This window comes from Bradysia coprophila, unplaced genomic scaffold, assembly GCF_014529535.1.
Source record: "Bradysia coprophila strain Holo2 unplaced genomic scaffold, BU_Bcop_v1 contig_145, whole genome shotgun sequence".
NCBI classification, from domain to species: Eukaryota; Metazoa; Arthropoda; class Insecta; order Diptera; family Sciaridae; genus Bradysia; species Bradysia coprophila.
In genome coordinates, this window is record NW_023503416.1 from 325637 (window position 1) to 348943 (window position 23307).

General features: G+C 35.7%; 1 protein-coding gene across 8 annotated transcripts; it reads left to right on the forward strand.

The window, feature by feature from the left end:
* Positions 1–23307, forward strand: LOC119074220. 8 transcript variants are annotated; one of them, XM_037180226.1, is made up of 12 exons: positions 947–1189; positions 8287–9110; positions 9176–9414; positions 9460–10088; positions 12044–12804; positions 17583–17772; positions 17833–20407; positions 20476–20604; positions 20674–20857; positions 20917–21033; positions 21788–21904; positions 22810–23307. In XM_037180226.1, exons 2-12 carry the CDS (start codon positions 8462–8464, stop codon positions 22956–22958), a joined length of 5739 nt encoding a protein of 1912 aa, XP_037036121.1. In that variant the 5' UTR covers positions 947–1189; positions 8287–8461; the 3' UTR covers positions 22959–23307. The 8 variants fall into 8 exon arrangements, with proteins under 8 accessions (XP_037036123.1, XP_037036120.1, XP_037036119.1 ...); XM_037180227.1 differs by having other exon boundaries at positions 9475–10088; XM_037180228.1 differs by lacking the exon at positions 947–1189 and adding an exon at positions 1–77 and having other exon boundaries at positions 9176–10088.

The window sequence follows — 23307 nt, forward strand, 5'->3', positions numbered from 1 at the left end:
TGTAAAGAAACTATAAAATCGGAACAAAAAGGAAACGTCACGGTCATCAAGAACAATTTTGCACGGAAAAACGGCAAGTAAATATATACCAAAAATTGTTTCGGTTATTTTACTGTTTTGAATAACAAACAGGGCTTTCGCTTTTACGTTAGCTACCTGTCTAATTTTATATACAAAGGAAATGGCTTTGCCTATCAGTTTGATTTAAATCATCGCAACAAAAGAAAATGGTGAAATAGCTTTTGGATGTGATTTATTTTGGCAAACTATATAATGGCTAAGGGGCAGTAAAAGCACAATTTTCATTGTAATAAAATTGTGACCGAAAGGTGGAACGATTTCTCTTTTATATTCGTTCAATATATATAAGTACTTAAAGAGGTAGAAACATTAAACTCTCCCTTGCTGTGGTATAATGGACCAACTTTGTGAATGTTCCCAAAAACCACTTACTAAAAAGCGATGGCGTTCAACACAACGTTTCCAATGTATTAATAAGCTGCAAGCAGGTTGTGATCCCGAATAAGTTCGAAAAGAGCTTAATTTTCATTGAGAGAATATCTTCAATTAGCGAGATCAGTGAACTGTTTGTAGGTATTCTTACACGCGCTCAACATCACTATACCGTATATGGATGGGAACCGTCTGTGACTCTTAAGTGTAAGTGAATATTCAAATGCACTTTAACTTACATTCAGTTCGTATATTCTTTTCTTTTTTCGTCTCACCGATCATTTATCTGAGCATTAAGAGTGAGATCAGACAAATACACACTTCAGAGAGCAAGCTACACTCTCGTATTAGGTATACTCATGGTGGCTTGACAAAGCATACAACGAATAATAACAGAGCAAGTTGAGTGTAAAGAATGTAAAAAAAAAGAAAGAAAATAAAGTCGAAAAAGAGATCTTAAAGTGGTTTTGGCTGGGTAAGATTAGTTTGGGATATTGTTCATTCATCAATAGTTTAGATTGAGTCGCACCGACTAAACGTGTGAGGTTCGTGTCCTTTGTTTTTTTTTCGTGCCATTTGACCTATTCTCACATTGATTAACTTTTATTAACAAAAATTGTGAGTGTTTAATTGGTCGAATCTTAAATAATAATTTTCATTGTTTTTGTTATAAATTGAGTTCAGGGGTTTTAACAGAAATCTTTTTCTCAAATGATCATCGCAGTTGTTTTAAAGTGTAAGCCGTATAATTTTGTTGTTGCCCTCTTATTGATTTGAATTTGCTGGGTGTGTACGTTGTATTGACTAAAATTGTGTGCTAAAATAGTTAACATGAAAAAAATAAATTATTCTCAATTTGATCTTTCTACAGTCATTATGTTATTGTATATATAAATGGTATACTGTGCGCCAAGCATAAGTGTTTGTTTAAATAAATGATCGAATCGATTAGTATAATATGGTATAACGTTCAACATTATTTGGATAGTATGATATCATGAATAGCGTTTTGAAGACAAAAAAAACATATTAAGACAGGTAAATGTTACATTCACATTCACTCGATAAAATGCAGGTCAATATATTCTGGTTAACGGTTAATCAGAGATTTTTAATGTTCGCTGAAACGTCTCTTTGTGGACACACTGCGTAGTAAAACCAGTCTTTTAAACGTTTTACCTAATTTTGATATAGGATGACGGAATGTGTGTTTTTTATTCTCTCATTTTATTTATTATATTTTTTTTTACTTTTCGCTAAATGCTATCTTCACTTTAAAAGTCGACACTCAAAACACTGGATGGAATACAAGTATTCGGTGTATTTGCATTCGAAAATAGAAAGAATGAATCAACGAAAATAATGGCAAGCGTAAGACAGATTATTTGATTTTTATTGTTGAACGGTGAGATCATATAATATTAGAATTAGCATATTCGAGTATATTTGTTGAAGCTTGAATATTTTGCCGATAAAAAGACTACTTCCGCATCAAAATAATGGACCTTCCACGATATGTCGTTGGAATACAATACCTCCATTAAAGCACCGAAAAACCTTTTTTTTCTCCTCGGAAAAAAATGAACTGTTCGTTAACCGAAATAATTATTTATGTGGCAAGCAAATTTCATCCCTTCTCGCTTATGCTGTTATATTTATACATAAGCTTTTTGCAACCGAAACGAAAACTGTTTGTGTGTGTATCTGTGTGTACAGATATTCGTAAAAATCACCATTGTGGCTTCACCGCAAAAAATCAATATTGACCCTAATTCCACAAATTGTGGATCTTTTAAGCCTGTTGTAGGCATTTTTGTTATTATCAAGGATGTTGATGGTTTTTTATACGATTATTCGATGTCAGCGTACGATTTCGAATTAGGTTTAGTTTTGTTGATTTTATTATTTTTTGAGGGAATACAGACAAAAAAAAACCTTTTCTATTCGACATTTTTTTAACAAAAAGAAATTTCCCACAGCTACCACAACTTCTTTATCTTCGGATATTAGAGATATTATGATTTAGACTTAGTAGACATCGATACATAAAATAGATAAGTTGTTGGTCATCTGACTTTAATTAGCATCATTCATGAAAGGCGTCAGCCCCGACCGTCAAGTAACTAACAAAACTAACATAATTTTTTAGCTCTACAGAAGAAGAAATTGTGAGAAACAAAATGTCTTCTCAAAACTATTTGCTGCTTTCACCCTTAATAGAAGGAAATTCTTAGTATCTACTACATCGACGAATATATCAAAACTACCTTAACTAAACGCATCCATCAGTATAATACAACTAGAATAATCGATGCACTTTTTCATAGCAAAATGCATGATAAAAATATTGAAGTAATAGATTTTTTATCAAACACTACGAGATCAAACATTGTGAAATATCGGCTTCAATTTCTGTATGGCATGAACTCCTATAATATGGTAATGATGATGAATGATGTAACCATAATAACTTAGAAGCGTAATCTGCTATTTTAAGTGTGTTGCACTAAAGCATTACAACTTATAATTCTCCACCTCAGAATATATTTTCAGATATGACCGATCGTAAAACAGAAAGGAAGTAAAATCGATTCTAAAAGTAATATCATCATTATCGGTAACTCGAGAAAAAAAAAGATCAGCTCTAGGTATAATGTTCTCTTAAAGTCTCTTTTAAAAGAATGAAGTAGTAGAATTTTATCAATTAACAAACTTCAAATTATTTACAAAAAAAAAACCGTTTAAACAACAGAAAGAATTAATTATCATGCCGTGATACACTTGCCGTTTATAAAATGTTAGGTAAATGTTTTCGCTAATTGTTACTGCACTGAAACCATCAATCTCTTCGTATATATGTTCCGGTATTCAAATTACTCCCATCATGAATAGTAGATCTGCATGAACAATATATACATGGTAAAACAGGTGTTTTACTCTCATCTATACGTTTATTGCATTAACAAAATGTCTTGCATAAGTGAGTAAATGATGTAGATGGAAGTCTTACGTAAACTTAATGAGGTTTCTGAATCAATATTCATTGGCTTTAAATCAATCATTTTCTGTTTTCTCTCTATCGAATTAAATTATTGCAAGAAAAAACATCACAAAGTTGTCTTCTTTGTTACGTCAAAGACTATATACAATTAGTGCTCTTACCTTTAATTAGCACCGATCGCGCAATCTTCGCATGCGTTTAGACCCATCATCTTCACTTTTATTTAAAAGTCTAAGAGTGCCATATTACCTGGCTCTAAATGCCTATGAGTAGCCATATATTTTTAATGGGATAATTTTATGGATGAGATGGAAGAGTGTTCATTTTATTACCTTTTCGGAACTATAGGAATTCATTTCAACGAAACCTCAACGGCATTGACGATACCTTGTTTCGGATTATTGCCGTTGTTATTGCAAAATTATATTTCAAAGTAAACACATCCCCTGGTGGAGATGTATGAATAATAACGATTTTTTTATGGCACTTTTTCATAGTGGAAGTGTAAATTGTAAGTTGATTGGTTTTTTTTACCCTCAATATCGAACGTTTTACGGCTCTGTCATCTGTTATCGACAGCAATAACAAAAAGAAGCTATGAAGTCTAGCTGATATGGTCTTCCCTATATATCAAAGTTAAAACTAATGAAAAAAAATGGGATTTTCCTGGTAAATAATACAGCCTGCTAAAATGATATTCTCTATTTAACAGAAGCATATTAAGAATAGCATTGTTATAGTATTGTGGCTTTTTGCATACGGTCTCCCTACACTTGACTCAAAGCAGTTTTAGACACATGATCTGATTTTTTGTAGCACTTCCTGGTTTGCACATATAAAAACCTTTGATGAGAGACGTCCCAATAATTTTGTATTGACTATACATGTAACTTCTAGTCGTATCAAATTTCACAAGTCTCAGCACAATATTTCAATTTCCTTTCACTCAATCAACTACAGTTTGAACCAGGTTTGCAGTTGTATATTGAAAATAGTCATCAGTTAAAACGTTAGAACGTTAAATTTGGGTTAAACACAATGACTTGTTGTAACCTAAAGCTAAATTTACTTTAAAAAAAAAAGTTTTTAACGGATGGTCTGATTAATCTATTTATTGATTTATTGCATGTTTCGCTCAGATCAGAGAAAATTTGTGTAGAATGTTTATAATACACTCGCGAAATTTTTAAAACCGACTCATTTTCTGTTTCTGTGTTTTACTTGAAATCTTACCGCTGAAACCTTCAAAAAACGATCCCTCTATTGATATCTAATAGATTGCTGTAGACACTAAAGCTGTATCTATACCCCAAGCCGAGGCTTTAGCCGACTTTAAAGAAAAGGTCGGCTCTCATGTCTGTGTCAGAAATGAGCTGGAATGAATTTCTGTTGAGTCTGTTGAAATACGATGGAAACTAACGCTAGTAAGACGCAAATTGTAAGGTAATCTGGATATGTGACGTAATGCCTTCAAGATAATTTCATTAGTAGGTAGGCCAGATTGCCCTGATTGAATGAATTTGGGTTTACAGATTGAAGTGTGTTCTATGAACGTTATGAAACCACAGCAAATGAAGCAACATATTTAATGATTGAGAGGAATCTTTCTGATATTGATGTGCTTACCCTTCTGCCGCGATCTAAATGCTCGTCATAAATTGCTTATTTTCCAAAAAATTTAAATGCTAGCCCTAAAATGCTTATCATATTTTCTAATAAAAAGACAAATTTAACCTGTCACAAATGGCAAGCATATTACCAGTTTTGCTATCTGATCTATTACTTCATTTGATCGAAGATTTTCAGAGATTGATTGCAGAAATCTTTTACTTCATTCGTTCTGGGTATGCTTTTTGCTATATAAGACCTCATTAGTCAGAGCTTGTCGTTTGATATTGCTGTCGTTGTCGATAACAGATATGGTTGTACTCAATGACATCGTAAGTGTAGACCGCCCTCCATACAAATTTAGTGAAGCGAAAGTTTGATGAGCACAAGTGCTATGTCATGGATTGTACTAACCTTCATTCCTTCCTTCAAGTGAATTTTTATGCTTAAGTGATTGAGATTTACAAAAGCTACCACCCGTTCGCTTCGACACATTTGAACATGACGCGTTATTTGAAAAAATTTGAACGTGATGAGGCCAAGCATCGAAAATGATTTTAGAACGAAAGTGCTTTAAGCACTTTTAGTCGAAACATTTCACGAAGCAATATTTATTGCATGTCCACACTTTGCTCTCATAAACGTATAGTTCCACTAAGTTCATCTACCAAAAATTTGTAATAATCAGAAAATAAAGATTAAATTACTAGAAAAAAATCAACCAAAACTGTGATGAAGAATCGATATAATATCATTAGTGAATCACTAATAGTGATTTGACCACCTCAAATTGTAACAATTTAGAAAAATTGTCATCAATAAGCTATCATCATTTTGTACATCGTTAGAAAATTTAGATTTCTGATCAGAAGATAAACGAGTCTCCTCCAAACAGAAGGCTCAATCATCATTATTTCGTATTAGCATGAGTGGTGTTATGGCATTGCCCATTCCGCTTAAGCTCGGACCAAGAACAGGTCATAATGACGCCAAAGTTACAAACTTTTGTTTTACTTTTGGCATCAATGTCATTGTATCTTATTCAAAATGAGTCGGATGCAGCTAAAGCAACGGTAAAATAATGTAAGATTTCTCTAATGAGATGTACATCTAACTTTGAAAAATACAGGAACATGTTTACATCGATCACGTGATCTGTCGCTACAATCCCAAGTATACAGCAAATTGTTCTTGTAAGCTGAATTTCATTACCCGATTGCAAAAGTCTTACACGTCAATGTGTACAATTACGAAGCCAGTCGATCGTGTTGTGGTACATACTCAACTTTTTCATCGGTTTAGAAGTGGCTACCAGGTATTTCTAGTTAACCGAATGATCAACGTTTGCAAGTATGTAAACAATCAAGCTACTTCAAAAATAATCGACATAGTTTTGCCAACATTCAAAAACTACCTGGCTTCGAACGCATCATTGAAATGTCCATTTCACGGAACATTTAATAGTAAGCTTTTTCAGTTTTTTTTTTTTTTTTTGCAAAAAGAAGTAGTCGTGAACAGCGTATTTATAGTACACGCACTACCGTTAAATGGGGCGCTACTGAATAACATGTTTCTACCCGTCGGACAGTACTATGTCAATTTGACCGTGTTTGCATTCGAAAATGATTGGATATGGAATGGCAGATTTTTTTTCGTAATACCCGAAGGAAAAACCATTGAAGATGATCGCATGGGACGATAAGGACATTCATGAACAGCGTAATAGCACCAAACAACAAAAAATTAGAGTATTCGTTGACAGTATATTTCTCAGCCAAGCTCCTCAGTTGTTCACAATCTTATACTTCGTACAGCAATGTTCGGTTCACTCCACAGATAACAATGTACTATAGACAGATCTAAAATAAAACAACATATTGTATTCCATTTGATAAAAACAGAGGTGTCAGAGTGTTTTATGGCAATTGATAGATTTGAAAAAGTCTTTGTTTCATTGGCGTCTTAGTGACTGCAATGTTTTTTTTTTGTCGCTTCTGACGAGTTCCCTAGTGTGATGCAGTCTGCAGTCACTCTCAATGATTTTTTCCAGCTGCTACACTCATACCAACGTACTGCTCATACGTTTCATATACAGCTCTACCACTACCACATGCAAGTATGTGACTATTAAATCCGTGTATAAACACTCAAGTGTTAGGGCCAGCAAAAAAACAGCTGAAGCAAATCGCAATGTTTCATTGAAATGGACTGTCCTTTCATATGAAATTCATAAGAATTTTTGTGAGTCTTGTGAGAAACAGCATATTGGTTTAGTGAAACTTAGTGACAAATGTTAATAATATTAGGCCCTGAGGAACAGACATATTAATTCAATACAGTAATTACTTTCATGCTTCGGGGACAAAAAAGAGTTGAATTTTGAATTTATTGTCGAGTTTTCGTTCCTTTGAAGGAAAAATTTTGTAAAATTATATTATCGTGGAATTCCCAAAAATGAAGACACTTATGTATATAACTAATGTAAACCAAGGGAAGAAAGAGGGAAACGTTTTTGTCATCCGAGAAATTTCCTACTTTTCATCCCGAGGTCAACATATAAACTCCGAAGGCATCTGATGATTGACTATTTTCTCATCTGTATGGAGAGAAAATTTTGATTTTGTTTGTAGATCGACTATGCATCTTGCATTACTTACCTTGTCTGCCAGTCTTCTGTTCTGCATAATCTAAAGTCTTATTCTTTCTCATAAAAAGTTTTATTTTTCTAAAAAGTTTGCTGGCTGTATAAATACAAGAAATGTTTGCTTTTTGAAATTGAAAAAGTAAAATGGTTTTGCAGAAACATCCACAAGAAAAATACAAAAAAATTTGTGTTAGTTATTTGAAAAGCTTGCAAATAAATATTTTCAGTTTCAACGAACCAATATTCCAAACATAAAAGTTAGCCGCAAGATGCATATCTTTTGCTAAATAGTAAGGTCGAAGTGTATAACTATAATACACACGATCATGTAGATATATATCAAAAGTATTTAGAACACACCATGCTATTAAACTTCAGACCATTTTGATATACAAAATATTTTGTGCATTGGTTTTACAAACTATTTTATGAGAAAGAAATAAAATTTATTCTCTCTACAAATAGGCCATCGAATAAATGGCTTAAAGTCAAAGTCAGTCAGTCCACTCTTTGAAATTATATTCATTAATTTTATGAATTTCATTTTAATTTTTTTTTTCTTTATATTTTTACCTTATAGAATCAACAACGTGTCTTCAATTTGGCCTACAAAAAGTGAAAGACTTGCAATATTCACGCCGAGATATTTTGTTATTCGTGGAACGAGTGTAAGGGAGATAACATTTTTATATCGAAAAAACCAGTCAAGCTCAAGTATTTCATGTTTAAAAGATATAAATAAACAACGTTTAAGAATGGAAGACAGTGAATATGTTACAGTGGTTTCAGTGGATAATGGAGCTGAAAATGTTAAAACAGATTCTCATTCGAACTCACAACAGATGAATTTCGAATTGAACAGAGAGTCACAATTTGTTACCGTACTATCGATAAACGACGATATTAACCGAAAATCGCACAGACCAGAAGAGGTGATCGTTTATCGTTTGCCGGGTGAACGTTTAGGATTCGGTTTGAAATTCCAAGGTGGTTCGAAAAGTACCGAAAATATTCAACGGTTATTTATCCAATCTTGCGCGACAGACACACCAGCATCTCGTGCGAAGACTAGTTGGGGTCATTTGTCCGAAGGTGATGAGATTTTAGAAATCGACGGGATCGATGTAAAGACAATGACACGCTTGGAATGTGTACGATATCTGAAAGAAAGTAATTTGGCAATCAAATTGAATGTGCGGAATATGCAAAATGTGGAAGATAAGACGAAAGAATTTATTGAAATTAAAGAGAAGTCTTATGTTCTGCCACCGACACCATCAGCACCGCCGAGGAAAATAAACAAACGGAAGCCAGTGAAAATTGAGCATGAGATTAGAGATGATATTAATGAAAAACCGTTAACCCCTCCACCGGATGCTGAATATTACGTGAATCTATTTTCAGGTAAATTTGCTTTACATCACTCATTCGTTATCTGTGTCTGCTAAACAAAATTTCTTTATTTTCAGATGAAAATGAAAATTTGAAGTTCCGAGACTATGAATCAGATGACACAGCAAGTACCATTTCAACGGTGGTTGATAATTTTTCCATCCATTCAAATTCAGACTTGTCGCTTTCCAGTTTCAATACAAAACAACCCGAAATAACAAAAGCCCTCAAATCATTTACAACTCTTGAAAAAGAGTTTAGTGTTGAAAATCGACAGAAATCAGATGAACTTATCACTCAAATCAAACCTCCAACGGTATTTCAAGATGAATGTAACAGCAAGCCAACGGCAAATAAAAAGGAAATTCAATTTCAGTCTATCGAAATCAAAAGAGATTGCAAGAATGGTGATACAATGAAAACGAGTGACTACGAAAATATTGACTTGGCATCGAAGGCAACGAAACGAAACTATGAAAATGTTGAATTTAATCGTGCCGTCATCCATCCAACACCATTACCACGACGAGGCATAACAGAAAATAATAAAATCATCATTCCGAAAGGGAGATTGATAGGCTCCGATGACACTGATGGTGTGCACGAGTGTAATATTAATACCGATGATTCGGCCAAAGAGGATGACAAAGAAAACGAATTACCCAAGTTAATTAACTGTGTACCGAAAATGTCGTTGGCTGATAAATTCAAATTGAATGTCAGTGAAAATGAGAAAATCGCTGCCGTTGTTAAACAGTGCATGAAAATTGACAAAGTCAATCGCGAAATATGCAGTTCCAGCGACGAGGATGACGTGGAATCTTCGAACAATTTGATGAGCGACGATGATAGTGATAAATTGGGACCACCAGAATTTGTCGATGGGCCAGGACCGTCAGAAGTGTATTTTAACTATCATTGGAACAATAATGCGTTGCCGACTATCGGTGAGGTTGAGGAAGAGTTCTCATCATTGGACATGAATAAAGGGTTCGTATATTCATTGTTTAAACGTTTACTAATATCATCTGTTGTCGACCGCGACGACGATTAGGCGTGGAACATCAGTTATTTTATTCAAACCCCTTAAACATAATTAGAACGAAAGAGTGTCAGTTTCGCAATTCTAGGAGCACTAGTGGAGATATGTTTACTCCCTGTTAGCCTTTCACTTGTCTTGATTAACGATGAAGTATTTTACCTATTCTAACTCGAAAGTTATACTCGCGTTACGTATAGAAGCTATCATGTTAATTAAGTTAATATCAGCAACACTTCTGATTCATTTCCAATTCTAACTCATTGATTAACTTGTTTGATTTTGTCTTTAATGATATGGGATCACGGTGCGGTTGAATACATTTTAACTGAGCATTTCGATGCACTTTTGACATTTTTGGATAGTATTAGTCAGCTCGGAGCCCTGAACAAGGTTCCACAAACATTTTTGATTTTCATCCGTACCGTCGGTGACATTGGTGCATAGCCCATCCTGTCTACAGAGAGAGTGATAGAAAACTTGCGGTGGTTTAAATCGATAGTGCCGGAAATTCTAATAACAATTGTACAAAAATTTGGTACCCTAAGTGCAAGTGAAGCCGGCAGAGACACGCTAAAGATGAAAAAACGTGATTTTCAAACAGTCATAAACGCGTGGATACTTGAGGTGTCAAGCTAATAAATAGTTCTAGCAGTAGAGCAACATTTCCTCTACCAATGACCAACACAATATTTTTGGAGACCAACTACATAGAGGCCGACAGTAGCTCAAAGTTTTTCCCTCATATTTGGTCAAATTTGCTGGTTTCAGAGCCGCCTGAGACGCACTTATTAATTTAAAAAAAAAAATTAAAATGGTTAATTCTGAAATGCTGCAAAACTTGCAAATTTTACCAAATATGAGAGAAAAACTTTGAGCTACTGTCGGCCTCTACATAGTTAGTCTTCAAAAACAATTTTTTGGTCATTGGTAGAGGAAATGTTGCTCTACTGCTAGAACTATTTATTAGCTTCATCCCTCAAGTATCCACGCCCCTGTGACTGATTGAAAATCGTGTCGCTGCCGGCTTCTCTTGCACCAAACAAACAATTGTTCAATTGTTATTAGAATTTCAGGCACTATCGATTGAAGTCACAGCCAGTTTTCCACTACTCTCTCAGCAGACATGATGGGCTATGCACCAATGTCACTGACGGTACGGATGAAAATCAAAATTTTTAGTGGAACCTTATTCAGGGCTATAAGCTGACCAATAATATCCAAAAATATCAAAAGTGCATCGAAATGCTCAGTTAAAATTCATTCAACCGCACCGTCGATAGCACTATACATAATTTCTTACTAGGTTGACCAGATCGAAATCAGATTCAAAAAATTACCAAACTCAAACTCGATTCCGGAACACTGTTCTTAGGTTGCTGAACATTGTTGTCGGGTGTTTTTGATCTAAAAATCCAAAATGTAAAAGTCAAATCTTGAAGAAGTTCTATAGATGCAATTTGTTAACGGCAACATTGACGAAAGATAGCGATAAGCCATGTTCGGTGCTGTTTTAAACAGCAAGATGTTTGCCGAAACAGATGAAGTAAAAGATTTCAAATACATTTTGTGAAAGTGTTTAGATCAAACGTAGTAGAAGATTCGACGTGTCGGTGATACGAAATAAGCCCTGGTCGTCTTGACCTCTGTACAACCAGTTCTCCACTTTTTATCTGGTCTAAACTACACAATGAAACGACTATTACGTCGTAGTCGCAATAGTAGATCTCTTCTCTACACGTACAACTAATTTTTCACTCTCGATCACGTACACTTAATCTGAAGTAACTCACGTACATATACTTGTTTACGATAGCTTTATGTCTATATCTAATGTCTATATTAATTTTACAATATTTCTTATCAGCACTAATTAAAATGCACAAATAAAATTCTCATTATACAGACCGATTGTCATTATCAACAAAGTTGAAGAGCCAGTCACTTCAAATGCCGAACCAACAAAAGATATTAATCAATCGATAACCATGCCTCCAAAACAATCACAAATGACTTCAACGAATAGTCATCCAGCTGATAAATCTACGAACGGAAAAACGTCCAACAACACCAACGAAATTGTCAAACCGAAAATATTTGCCAAAAGTGAAGTGAACGTGGAAGTGAGTGATTACGATTCGGGAACTAAATCCACCCAACATCGAGATAAAGTTCAGTCGAAAATAACAAGTACAGTGAAAACGATCAATAAATTAACAACAAACGAACCAGTTGAACATCAATCTGGGTCGCAACATACGGAATCTATTAAAAATAATTCAAAAATTCCAATCAAATTTAATTCCAGCAATAATCATAAATCAGTTATAACAGTTGAAAAATCAAATAAAATTAATTCAAATTTAAGCAGTGTGGATCACAATGAAACATTATTATTGAGTGAAAGAAATGGTTCCACTCCAAATATTGTTATTGTGAAAAATGTGAAAGAAAACTTGGACCGCCGAAATTCAGAGCGAAATTCAGAACAAAGCAAATGTGAATTAATTGAACCGAGTGTTAGTGAACCGAAAATTAATTGTAATAACACCAGCGGTACGGTAATAGCGGAACGAATTATATTGGGCACAGAGTCTTCAAGTGCTAAACAGGCTGCGATTGGCCATCAGAGTAAAATGGAAAAAATTAAAACCGAAGTCAAAATTGGTAAGTTTTCATATTATTTCGTCATACATTCTAGCCAATATAATTGATGCGGATAATTAAGCGGTTTATGTGAGCGTGATTACGACACTTTCCAGTTTTTAATTAATATCGTAGTGGAGGACCTTGTCGTCAATTGATTTTAGCAGTTGTCTATTTCACAGCAAATAACTAATGCTGGGAAATTGCAGTGTCGTGTCAACTTTGGAATATTTTTTGTTTTAAATCCTACTCGTCTGCAGACCGTGCTAAATTGCGTACAATGTAAATTGACTGCTTTCCGTTTTCAATTATAAAGTTCCCTCGAAACACGAAAACTTCATCTTCTGCTAGCCTAACAAAAACATAAATTTCAAGCATCAAATGTAAATGGCATAAGAGTCTATAGAAAAACGTGCATTAAGCCGGAAAATATAGAACAGGCACTTCCACAAACTAATTTGTTTCCCGTCGCAGTCCTTTACTATTCATTATTATTCCATTATGTAGCTTGTACCTCAAAATAAATTGTTCCATTTTGATGGTGTTAATACGTTACGTCGAAAAATTACATTAGCCCAATAATTATTTTCCCTTTTATTCACAATTTTGGAAATATTGATTTTTTTCACAATATACAGGAGATAAGAATATTTTAGATAATTAAATTTTGGTTTCGCTTCTATTATACGTAAAATGAAAGCAGAAAGTGTTTCACTTAATTCAATTTTATCGATATGTGTGTGCACGAAAAATGATTTCGCACTTAGTGTGTACAGGTTGTGACTTCTGAATTTTATCAATTCAATTATATGTATTGACTGAAGTTTAGCGAAAATTCAGGTGGCAAATAAATGGGATTGCCTAGGGAGTAGTAAGCTTGAGTCAGTGCGAGAATTTTCCTTCTGCTATTCATTTTTATTGACTTTTATTGCAGTAGATTATTGGTTTGAACAATACCGGTGGCATCATGTTTTACTTTGTTAAGTAAAGTAGGAAATTGCGTTTCATTTGTTATGTCCTGTCCTATTTTGATAATGCAAACAAAAAAGAGTTAAGCTCTGCCTGGTGCTCTCTTGTGTAGAATGTTTAATAAAGTGAAGTAAAAGATTTTTTACCACACATCAGAAAGTTATTAAAACAACTAAAAGTAAGAGCGTTTACTGTCGGTGCCATGCGAAAGTTGAACATTTTTTTTAGAATTATCAGTTTGGGACGATCAGTTAAGATCTCGTAACACAGATCTGTTGATTCTTTGTTTCCATTCCCGGTCATCATGTAAATCATGGCAGCCTTCCTGTTGCCGATAGGAACCTGTCTAAGATGTCAGGTCCTATTGCAGCAATTTCCATCTCGTAGTCTCCGAGCATCCTGCGTCTTAGTTGAAAAAATTTGGAGCAATCACATATCAAGTGTGCACCCGTTTCTTCTTCTAGATCGCAGGAACATCTCGAAGTGTCCGAAAGTCTCAACTTGTTCATGTGCCGATTCAGCCCGCAATGTCCCGTAATCGCTACTACTACTATTTTAATGCGATTTCCGTCCATTTTGAGCAAATCTTTGGCCCATTTTTCGTTAGGCTTAGGGAAGAAGCATTTCGTATGAACGTCTCCATTATACGCTCCCCTCCCCAGCGTTCTGCGTGTTTACACTTGACCCAGTACTCCAGTGCTCTTTTACACTCCGACTGAGGAATCGGAAGGTACGGTTCTGGCCCGTTTGCCTGAGTCGCCGAGCCTTCTTTGGCCAGCTTATCCGCTTCCTCATTTCCCTCCACGCCAGAATGTCCTGATACCCAGACCAAATTGATCCGATTGCTCAGAGCAAGGAGGTTCAGGTATTCCTTACATTCCTTCACCGGCTTGGACTACGGGCAATACGAGAAAGTTGAACATTACATAGCTATTTGTCTCCTGCGAAATCGATTACTCGTGGAATTTTTCGTGAATTTTTATGTGAAATTCAACTGTTGCATGGCGTAGGCAATAAAAACAGAATAGATGTTGCTATGCAATTTATTAATTCAACATTTTTCTGATACTCGTAGACTCCCTCATGTATTTTTGAGCAGCTTGCTTCAGTAACGGTACTTTGACAAGTGTAGAGTTTGTATATCCGAGCCGAAGACGAGGTATACAACTACAAAAGACAGTTACCAAAGCTTTTTGCTCAAAAACACACTTGGGCCTTTGCCTTTATCCTAAAATTGTTACCTCATATAATACAGCAGTCAATGTAACCTACTATATGTACTATATTAGTATGCTATGAAAGAACACCTTAACAGAGAGCAGCTAGACGTTTTTTCTACACTTTGCCTAATCCACGGAAAGAGTTCAAGATACTGTGTGCTGTAAATAAGCGACTGATTGATCGACCATTTTTGGTCTGTTGATCTCATGTTTATATACTCAATGATATTAATGACCATTCGAAAAAAGAATTGAATATCTTCTCTCCAATTTTCTCCCATAAAACTGTTGCTTCATATGAAAATCTAAGATCACTGATCGATCAATCTTTTTCGAAATGTTCTATACTTTAATGTAAACGATGACTAACAAAGCGCTACATCGGACATATATGTATGTAATACGAAGATGGGATAAAAAGAGTTGAAGAAAAACTTGAATTAATTTCGCTACTCAAACAATTCTATGCTGTTTTAGAGTATGTGAGAGCGAGCAGTGTTTGCATGTAAGTATAAGAAAAAGACTCGGAAATAGCGAACAAGAATCTGTATTCGATGTATGGTAAATGGTTAGCTGGTTAGTTCTCGGTACGCCGTTGAGCGGTAAATAACTTATATTGAAACAATTATTATGGTGCTACACATTTAACAACAACAAAAACAACACAATAGTTTAGTGTTTCGTTTGTTCTTTTTTTTCTGGCGACTTAAGTATACCGCACTTTATTGACTTAGAATTTCGTTCATAGTTCATATTCAACTCTACCGAATCTCGTACGCACATGTTCGTTAACAGTCATTTAAGTAGTTGAAATGAACAAATCAAATTTAATTTTTCGACTGTGAAAAGAACATCAAGAAACATTTATTAAACATTTTTGTCTGATTAAAGTGATTTTTCTATTTTTGTTTGTTGCGGGCTTTATACATTATAAGTCCAAAGTACCTACTACATAGGAGTTCATTGCCTTCGACATTCAAACTGGATACCACCGCTGAATCGCAAGAAATAGTAAGTTACTTACTAGCAAGAGAATAAAATAATGTACAATGTGCCTTCATAATGCTACAAACCATTTGTACGAATATATACACGAAGCGAAAATGGAAAAAAAAAAGATTAAGGCACATAGCAAAGCGAATTAACTTTATAATGCAAAGTTGAATGCGCAAAAATGTAAAATGTAACTCTAAACAGCATCGAATATAATAAGTATACTCGACGAACATATATATATGTATATTGGGATATATACGCGAGATACACAGATGTATAGAATGTGTAACTAAGAACTGAAATAAATATAAAAAAAGCCATACCTTATGAAGTGAAGTGGAAACCGAATATTTTTATAGAGATCAATGATGGGATTATATGTTTATATACAGTGTAATATCATTTAGTTTCAAAATAGGCATACGCAGTAACATTATACAAAAAGTAAATTGATGAATTTTATAAGAAAATCGTCACTTAAGACACCGGTGTCTGGATAAATTATTGAACTTTTATGCGCACGGCAAGGTATTTCCACTTTTGAATTGTTATGTGAGGTGGTTAAAACGATTATAACGGTGAATAAGGATGTCATTTCAATGAATTACATGCTTCGGCTAACGGCAACGAATGCAATAAGTTACGGGAAGAAGGCAGTTAGTTACGAATATTCTGTTTTCAGTTGTTGTTTTTTTCATTTCTTACCGGTCCAAAACTGGAAACGATCACTATTCCACCTATTGTTCAGAAAATAAAACCTTCCGCTATTAGTTTTCGTCCAATGATGTTTCTACTGAATAAAATACTCAATTAAATCCATTTCTGGAATACAGCCAGTTAATACATTAACGTGAATTATAACATTTCCGTAAAAGAGCAACAAATTTATTTAGATTCGATTGATGGGAATGTGTGTTTTTCTGTTGATTAAAGTGAAAAATTATAAATATTTTGGCTACTATAAGAGGCGTGCTCATCACCTACGGTTTTTTGTTCGGTCGGAAATCTTTCTAATTGAGTATTTTTCTACAAAATTGTTACCAATTATCCATTGAAATAATCCGAAAATAATCGACACCCCGCAGCTTGTAAAATCGAACGGCGCCCAGCATTTCGTAATCGATTAACAATAATTTCTTTGGATCAATTTGTGTGCATTTGTATAAAATATTCAGACATTGCACTACGTTGAGCCCACCCAGGTGGATACTGGTATTTTAGTTCTAGATCTGGTATTTGATAGTGATAGGTTGAGAGATTGTTTACATATTTTTGGAAACAGGATCTGTAAGTAGCATAGATCTTCCTGATCCTTTGTTCCCTGAATCACTTTGAAATCTATACCATGCGAGCATAGCATTAAGAGGTGTGATAACCGGAACTTAGAAACATTTTCCCAAACTTTATAGTAGCTCTTTTGAATTGTTTAGTGCAAACTAGAGTTACGCAGGTCATGTAAACAGAACTTTTTTTTAAGATGAAATAAATGAAATGAAATGAAATGAAATGAAATGAAATGAAACTTTATAGTCTGACTGATGTGTAACTATGATCGTTATAATAATGAAACTTAATTGCAACTATTTCTCAAGTAATTTATTTTGATCATTTCAGGTGGTATGGACCGTGACAACTTAACGACATCAAAACCAATGATCGCCAATGATGTACACGTTCATCCACCCTCATTTTCTCGTCTCCCACCCGACGGTCATGAATTCCCTCCAAATTTCTCTGAGCCGATAATAATAACATCCGTCTTCAAACAGAATGCTGACATCAAATTAAGTGGTGATAGATCGAGGTATTTAATAAAATACTGCGGCCCCGTCAATGCCATTCTTAATAATATATTTAATTCCAGTCCAGTAGATATTGTTCCATCACCGCCGAAATCCAATCCACCTCAGACCTTGCCTAGGAAAATTTACCGTCAAGATTTAGTGATTACCGTTGATGATGCTCGATTCGATCAAAGTTCGAATTTCATTCCAATTGCAACGACGAAGAACTCTCGTGCTACCAGTGAAGAACAGAAATCATCCCTTAAAATTGTTGACGTTAATCAGAAGGATATATCTCCTGCCGCATCCATTGCCAGAAAGAATTCACATGAGACAATCAAAACGAAAGCTCCGAAAACTCAGCAAAGTGAAGATATCCCAGTTAAGGCACCAGTCACATCCCGTAAACAATATGCACCGATGGCACCGTCAAATTGGCGTAAAGATGAAAAATCGGAAAAAAGTGTTCGAGACAAAATCGCCATGTTTTCCAATGACAAAACTAAACCAGTGGAAAGGAAAGGATTGAACAAAAGCACAGACAATTTGCTGTTGGATAATAATGACCGATCGCTCAACAGCACTGAAATCGAGTGGTCATCCCTTACAAAGAAAGCACAAAGCGTTGACACGTTGGACACAATTGATTCTTCAGCCGAAAGTCATTACAAAGTCAATTTTACTGAAAGCACTTGTGATAACAATAGTTCCTCAAAGAAATTCGAGTCAGGACCCATCAGTAACGTATATCCATACAATTTGAGAGCGTACAGTGTCGAAAATTTGCGCGACGTTGAGAGCATTTCATTACAAACGGCACCTTTAACCAGCAAACAACCAACAATTATCTCCCAAACACCGAGCATTCCGACTTCATATGCATCTTTGCCACGATCAAAGCCACCTACCATTACTAGAACAACTAGCTTTTCCGGCAGTCGAGAACATCAAAACTATGATGAGCGTCGTCGTACATCGATTTCAAATTTGTTGGAGCAACGCAAGAAGTCCATGTCGAAACTACGGGGCCTAATAATTCCCGAGAAAACCGCATTGGCAAGTGAAACGGAACAAATCCTCGACTTACCTGAAATTAAGTCAGCTGACACTCAAAAAGTTATACTGCTACACTCAACGCAACAGAATTCATATTCCCGGCGAGAGCCAGTTGTTCCTAATCCTCGGCATTATACATCGTCATACCAGAGTCTCTCGAACACACAAGAGAACGGATATGTGAGTATTTTTGGCAGCGGAACGAACCGTGCAGTTCCTAAGAATGGACGAAACTCTGACACGAAAACAGTGTTCCCAAAACCTGTAGCAGTCGTCACACCCCCTACAAAACCGCCAAGAACTTCGCTGATCATAGCTAGCCAGCACACAACAAAGGAAAACAATAAGTGTGACGACAGTGATAACGATTCGGTCCTTTGTGCCAAGATGTCTTCGCCTCCTAACTCACCCGTCACCAATCCGCCAAGCGAAAAGATTGCTCTTACCCGAACACTCAGCTCTGAAACGAATACGTCGATTGCGAGCTCTACAACATCAACGCTAACTTCAGGATCAGGGTCACAAGCTAGTTGTAGTTCGGTTGGAAGCACTCCGACAATTGACATGAGTCGCAAAATAGTTCGCTCAACATCGAAAGAGTCGTACGTGAATCGGAAAAGTATACTCGCTCTGTCGAAATGTCGAAGTGGAAAAGATGACTCAAATGGCCGGTACGAAGATGAAGATAGTACGGACGGATGTGAAGATGATATTGTTAGACACATTCCGAAATCGAAACAAAGAAGCGCACAGTTTGCCCACAATAAAGTCGTGCCACCAAGCCTTGATTCCATTACTAACTATAGACTAGCATCCAATGAAAATGCTGTGGTTGATATGATCGTTAAAGTGGCCGAATTTGTTGAAGTAACATCAGATTCAAATAGTGACAGTAACACGTGTGATTCGTCGGCAGCACAGGTCATCGATAAGTTCATGAACGAAGAAAGAAAGGCTAGTTTCAAGGCCGTTCAAGAAGCGAAAATTGTGAAAACCGTGCCAAAAGCAAGTGTGCCAACATTTCAAACTAAACAGCCGGAAAATAACAACGACCTGGCCAAGTGGGTGAGAAGTGAAGTGGCAAAGACGAGAAAATTGGAAGAAACACAAAAAAAGCCAGAGCCACCTAAGGTCCCAACGAGAAATTCGGTTCTTGATAACATAAAGAAATTTAACGGCGCAGGAGATAAGCCAATCGCATTCACACCCACTCCTTTAAACCTCACAAAGAAAACACAAAGTTCTGACAATCGAAAAGGCAGTGAAAGTACTAGGATGCCACCTCCATTGAAATCACCGAAGAATAAGTTAAACAATCATGAGAGATTTTCCTCACTAGACTCGTTGGCATCCTCATCGTCTGGCGTTTCATCTACCCAAACATTGTTGACAAATACACCCGAACACGGTAGTCTGTCGTCGTTCGAAAGCAATCACAGTCTTATCACACCTGCTGACCTCCAGTTGATTATCGAAGAGGCAGATCCACCGTTGAAAACACCTGAAGCGGTTGTTGTAGTACTCTATAGAGATTCGCCAGAATGTAGTGTCGGAGTTACGTTAGCAGGTGGAGCCGACTATGAAACAAAAGAAATAACGGTGAGCGTGGCTACCATTGTCAACAGTGAATTTTTACCAATTAAAATCTTATTTCTTCTTAACTTAAGATCCATCGTATTCTGTCAAACTCACCAGCCTACAAAGATGGTCGACTTCGTAAAGGTGATAGGATTCTATCAATAAATGGGCTGAGCATGCGTGGACTGACACATAGAGAATCGGTAACAGTACTTAAGGTGAAAACAATTTTTAGTCGAAGACGGAAGCCCTGTTGTTTAACGATCTTTTTTTTGATAAATTGATAGTCACCTCGCACCGAAGTCGTAATGGTCGTTACACGATCTGAGTCGGTAAAAATTTCAAATGATTTGGGATCACTGAACTCTTTATGTGATAAACCGTACAGTCATTTAGACGGTAATAGACGGCGCACTTATCACAAAGTATCTAAATCGCTAGATTTGGACGTGGATGGTGTGTCCAATGAAGGTAAGGTCGATTTTTCTTAATTTCCTTAAGCAAATGGATCACAACCATTTATTAAATAGGATCGATTTTCGATGACTGCAAGTCCCTGGACGACAGAGGAAGTACAATTAGTATCGACAATAGCTCTTACGGTGCTACGGATCGATGCACGAAAAATAATGGAATTCATAATGAAGGTAAGACTCCGTATTATTATGGATGATAAAAGAGAAACAATTTTCATAACATTGCCCTCATATACAAAGCGAAGCACAATGTTGTCATAATTTGTTCAACTTAATCTGTGTGTATATCGAACGAGTCCTTTTCGTTGGGATTACCTTCTTGTTATTACTATGCCAACAGGCAAACAGATTAAATCGAATTAATTCTGATTCAGTAATTTGAACATTATACCACCTTTTAAACGTCTTATGCATGCAGCTTTATGTTTAAAAGGGATAAAGGCATATCATGTTTTTAGATAATGTTTTTGACAAATCGAATTGATTTTGAGTCTTCTCTGGATATTTATATAGTGACGAACAGTGGTTTCTTTTGGGTGATGTTCAGAAATAATCTCAGTGATAATCACTCTTAATTTATACCTTAAAAATGCTGACGTGCTGTAATAGTATTTACTCAGTAAGCCCTCGGGAAATGAGTCATGACTTCATTGACATTTGTGTTAAAACTCATTTGACGGTGGCTTAGTGAGTAAAATAGCTTGCGTAATTCTTTGGAAGTTTGTATTTTGCCTAATGTGGTTACAACTCTCGCCTTCGCCTCGAGCTAACGCCACACTTGACAAAATAAAATGTTCCAAACAAGAACGCAATGAAGTAATCTACTAAAAATGTGTTACATCAATGCAATGCATTACATTACTGATTAATTTAACATTCTCAGAACATCGGGTTTTAACATAGGGTCCTTCATTACATTTTACAGATACGGCTAAAATCGTAGAGGTGATAAAAGACAGTTGCGGCCTCGGATTGGCCATTGAAGGTGGACTGGATTCACCTACTGGTCACAGACCGTTGACGGTGAAAAAGGTTTTCATGGGTAAGTTATTACCAGGACGACTGAGAAAAATGCCTATACTTCCTATAACAACCGTTTTGGAATGAAATCGTATTTTTTTGAGTTTTAATCGGGAACGTCAGATTGTTCGAACAGAAACGGAAACACGTCTTTGGACAATGTAGCTTTGCCAAAGAAAAATCGTTTGTGTTTCCGTTTATGTTGGACATTCCGTTTCTGCTCGAACAATCTGACGTTCCCTAATGTCTTAGCTTGTCGATACTATTCTAACTGCATCATTACTATTTCGAATCCAACTATTGAGTACCGCAGAACTGCTTGACAAACCATCTAAAGTCATTGAGAGTTATCTGTGCTAGATGCGCTTTTCTACGCCGCTGCAATGATACCCAACATGGCTTTTTAGCAACATCAAAATTGTACCTTTGCATGTCACATATCTCGTCTACACGGGAAATCGAATTTAGGGTGGGAAATGGAATAAAGAATTCACCGTTGCATTGCTATTTGGATCTTTTTTTGGTACCAGCATTCCTAAATTTGTCTAACACAACATAACTCTCGTGACAAACGGTTGTGAACCAAATTAGAGAGATGGAAAGCCTCGAGTAAAGTGCATCTAGGACAGACATCTTTATCTCATTAACTTTAGATGGTTTGTTGGAGCAGCACTCTTCAAAAATCATGAATAATGATGCGGTGAGACTATTCTCGACAAGCAATGGGTGTCGTTTTTATTTTGTGAAAATCGAACTACTCTACCATACATCATGCTCAAAAAGGGATGATTTTAGACCTCAATGAAAAATATAAAATTAATGACTTCATTCCCCACGTGTGATGGTCCTAAGAATTGGGAAATTGATTGTATCCTTTCCTCTCAGAAACATGTTTTAAAAACTAATAAATAAAACGATAAAATATAGGCGGTGCCGCTGAAAAAGCTGGAAACATTAACGTTGGCGACGTAATCCTGTCAATAAATGATTTTTCCACAAAAGACATCACTCGTGTCCAAGCATGGAATTACATGAAAGGTTTACCATCTGGACCGGTAAAGTTTGTCCTGAGCTAAGTCAGCTCAAAGGAAGCGATGATCAGTCACAAATGGACGCGACAATAGTCACAATGGACGATTTATATTTTTGTTTTAAATATTTGAATGGGGACGTATCGACGAAAAGACTTTTTAATGCTTTATTAATCATATTCTTGCCGAAATGTTTTGTTTTTTGTCAATTTGGGTGGTCGTACGTCTTCTAATTTATTTTATTTATTTATATTCTTTAATTGTCGATAACGAAAACAACGAAATTACTTGCCATTTAGGGTCGGACAACAATTTAAATTTCTTCCTATAATTAGTACCACTGGCTCTAGTAGCATCTGTACGATATCTAATTCAATAAAACACAAAAATTGAA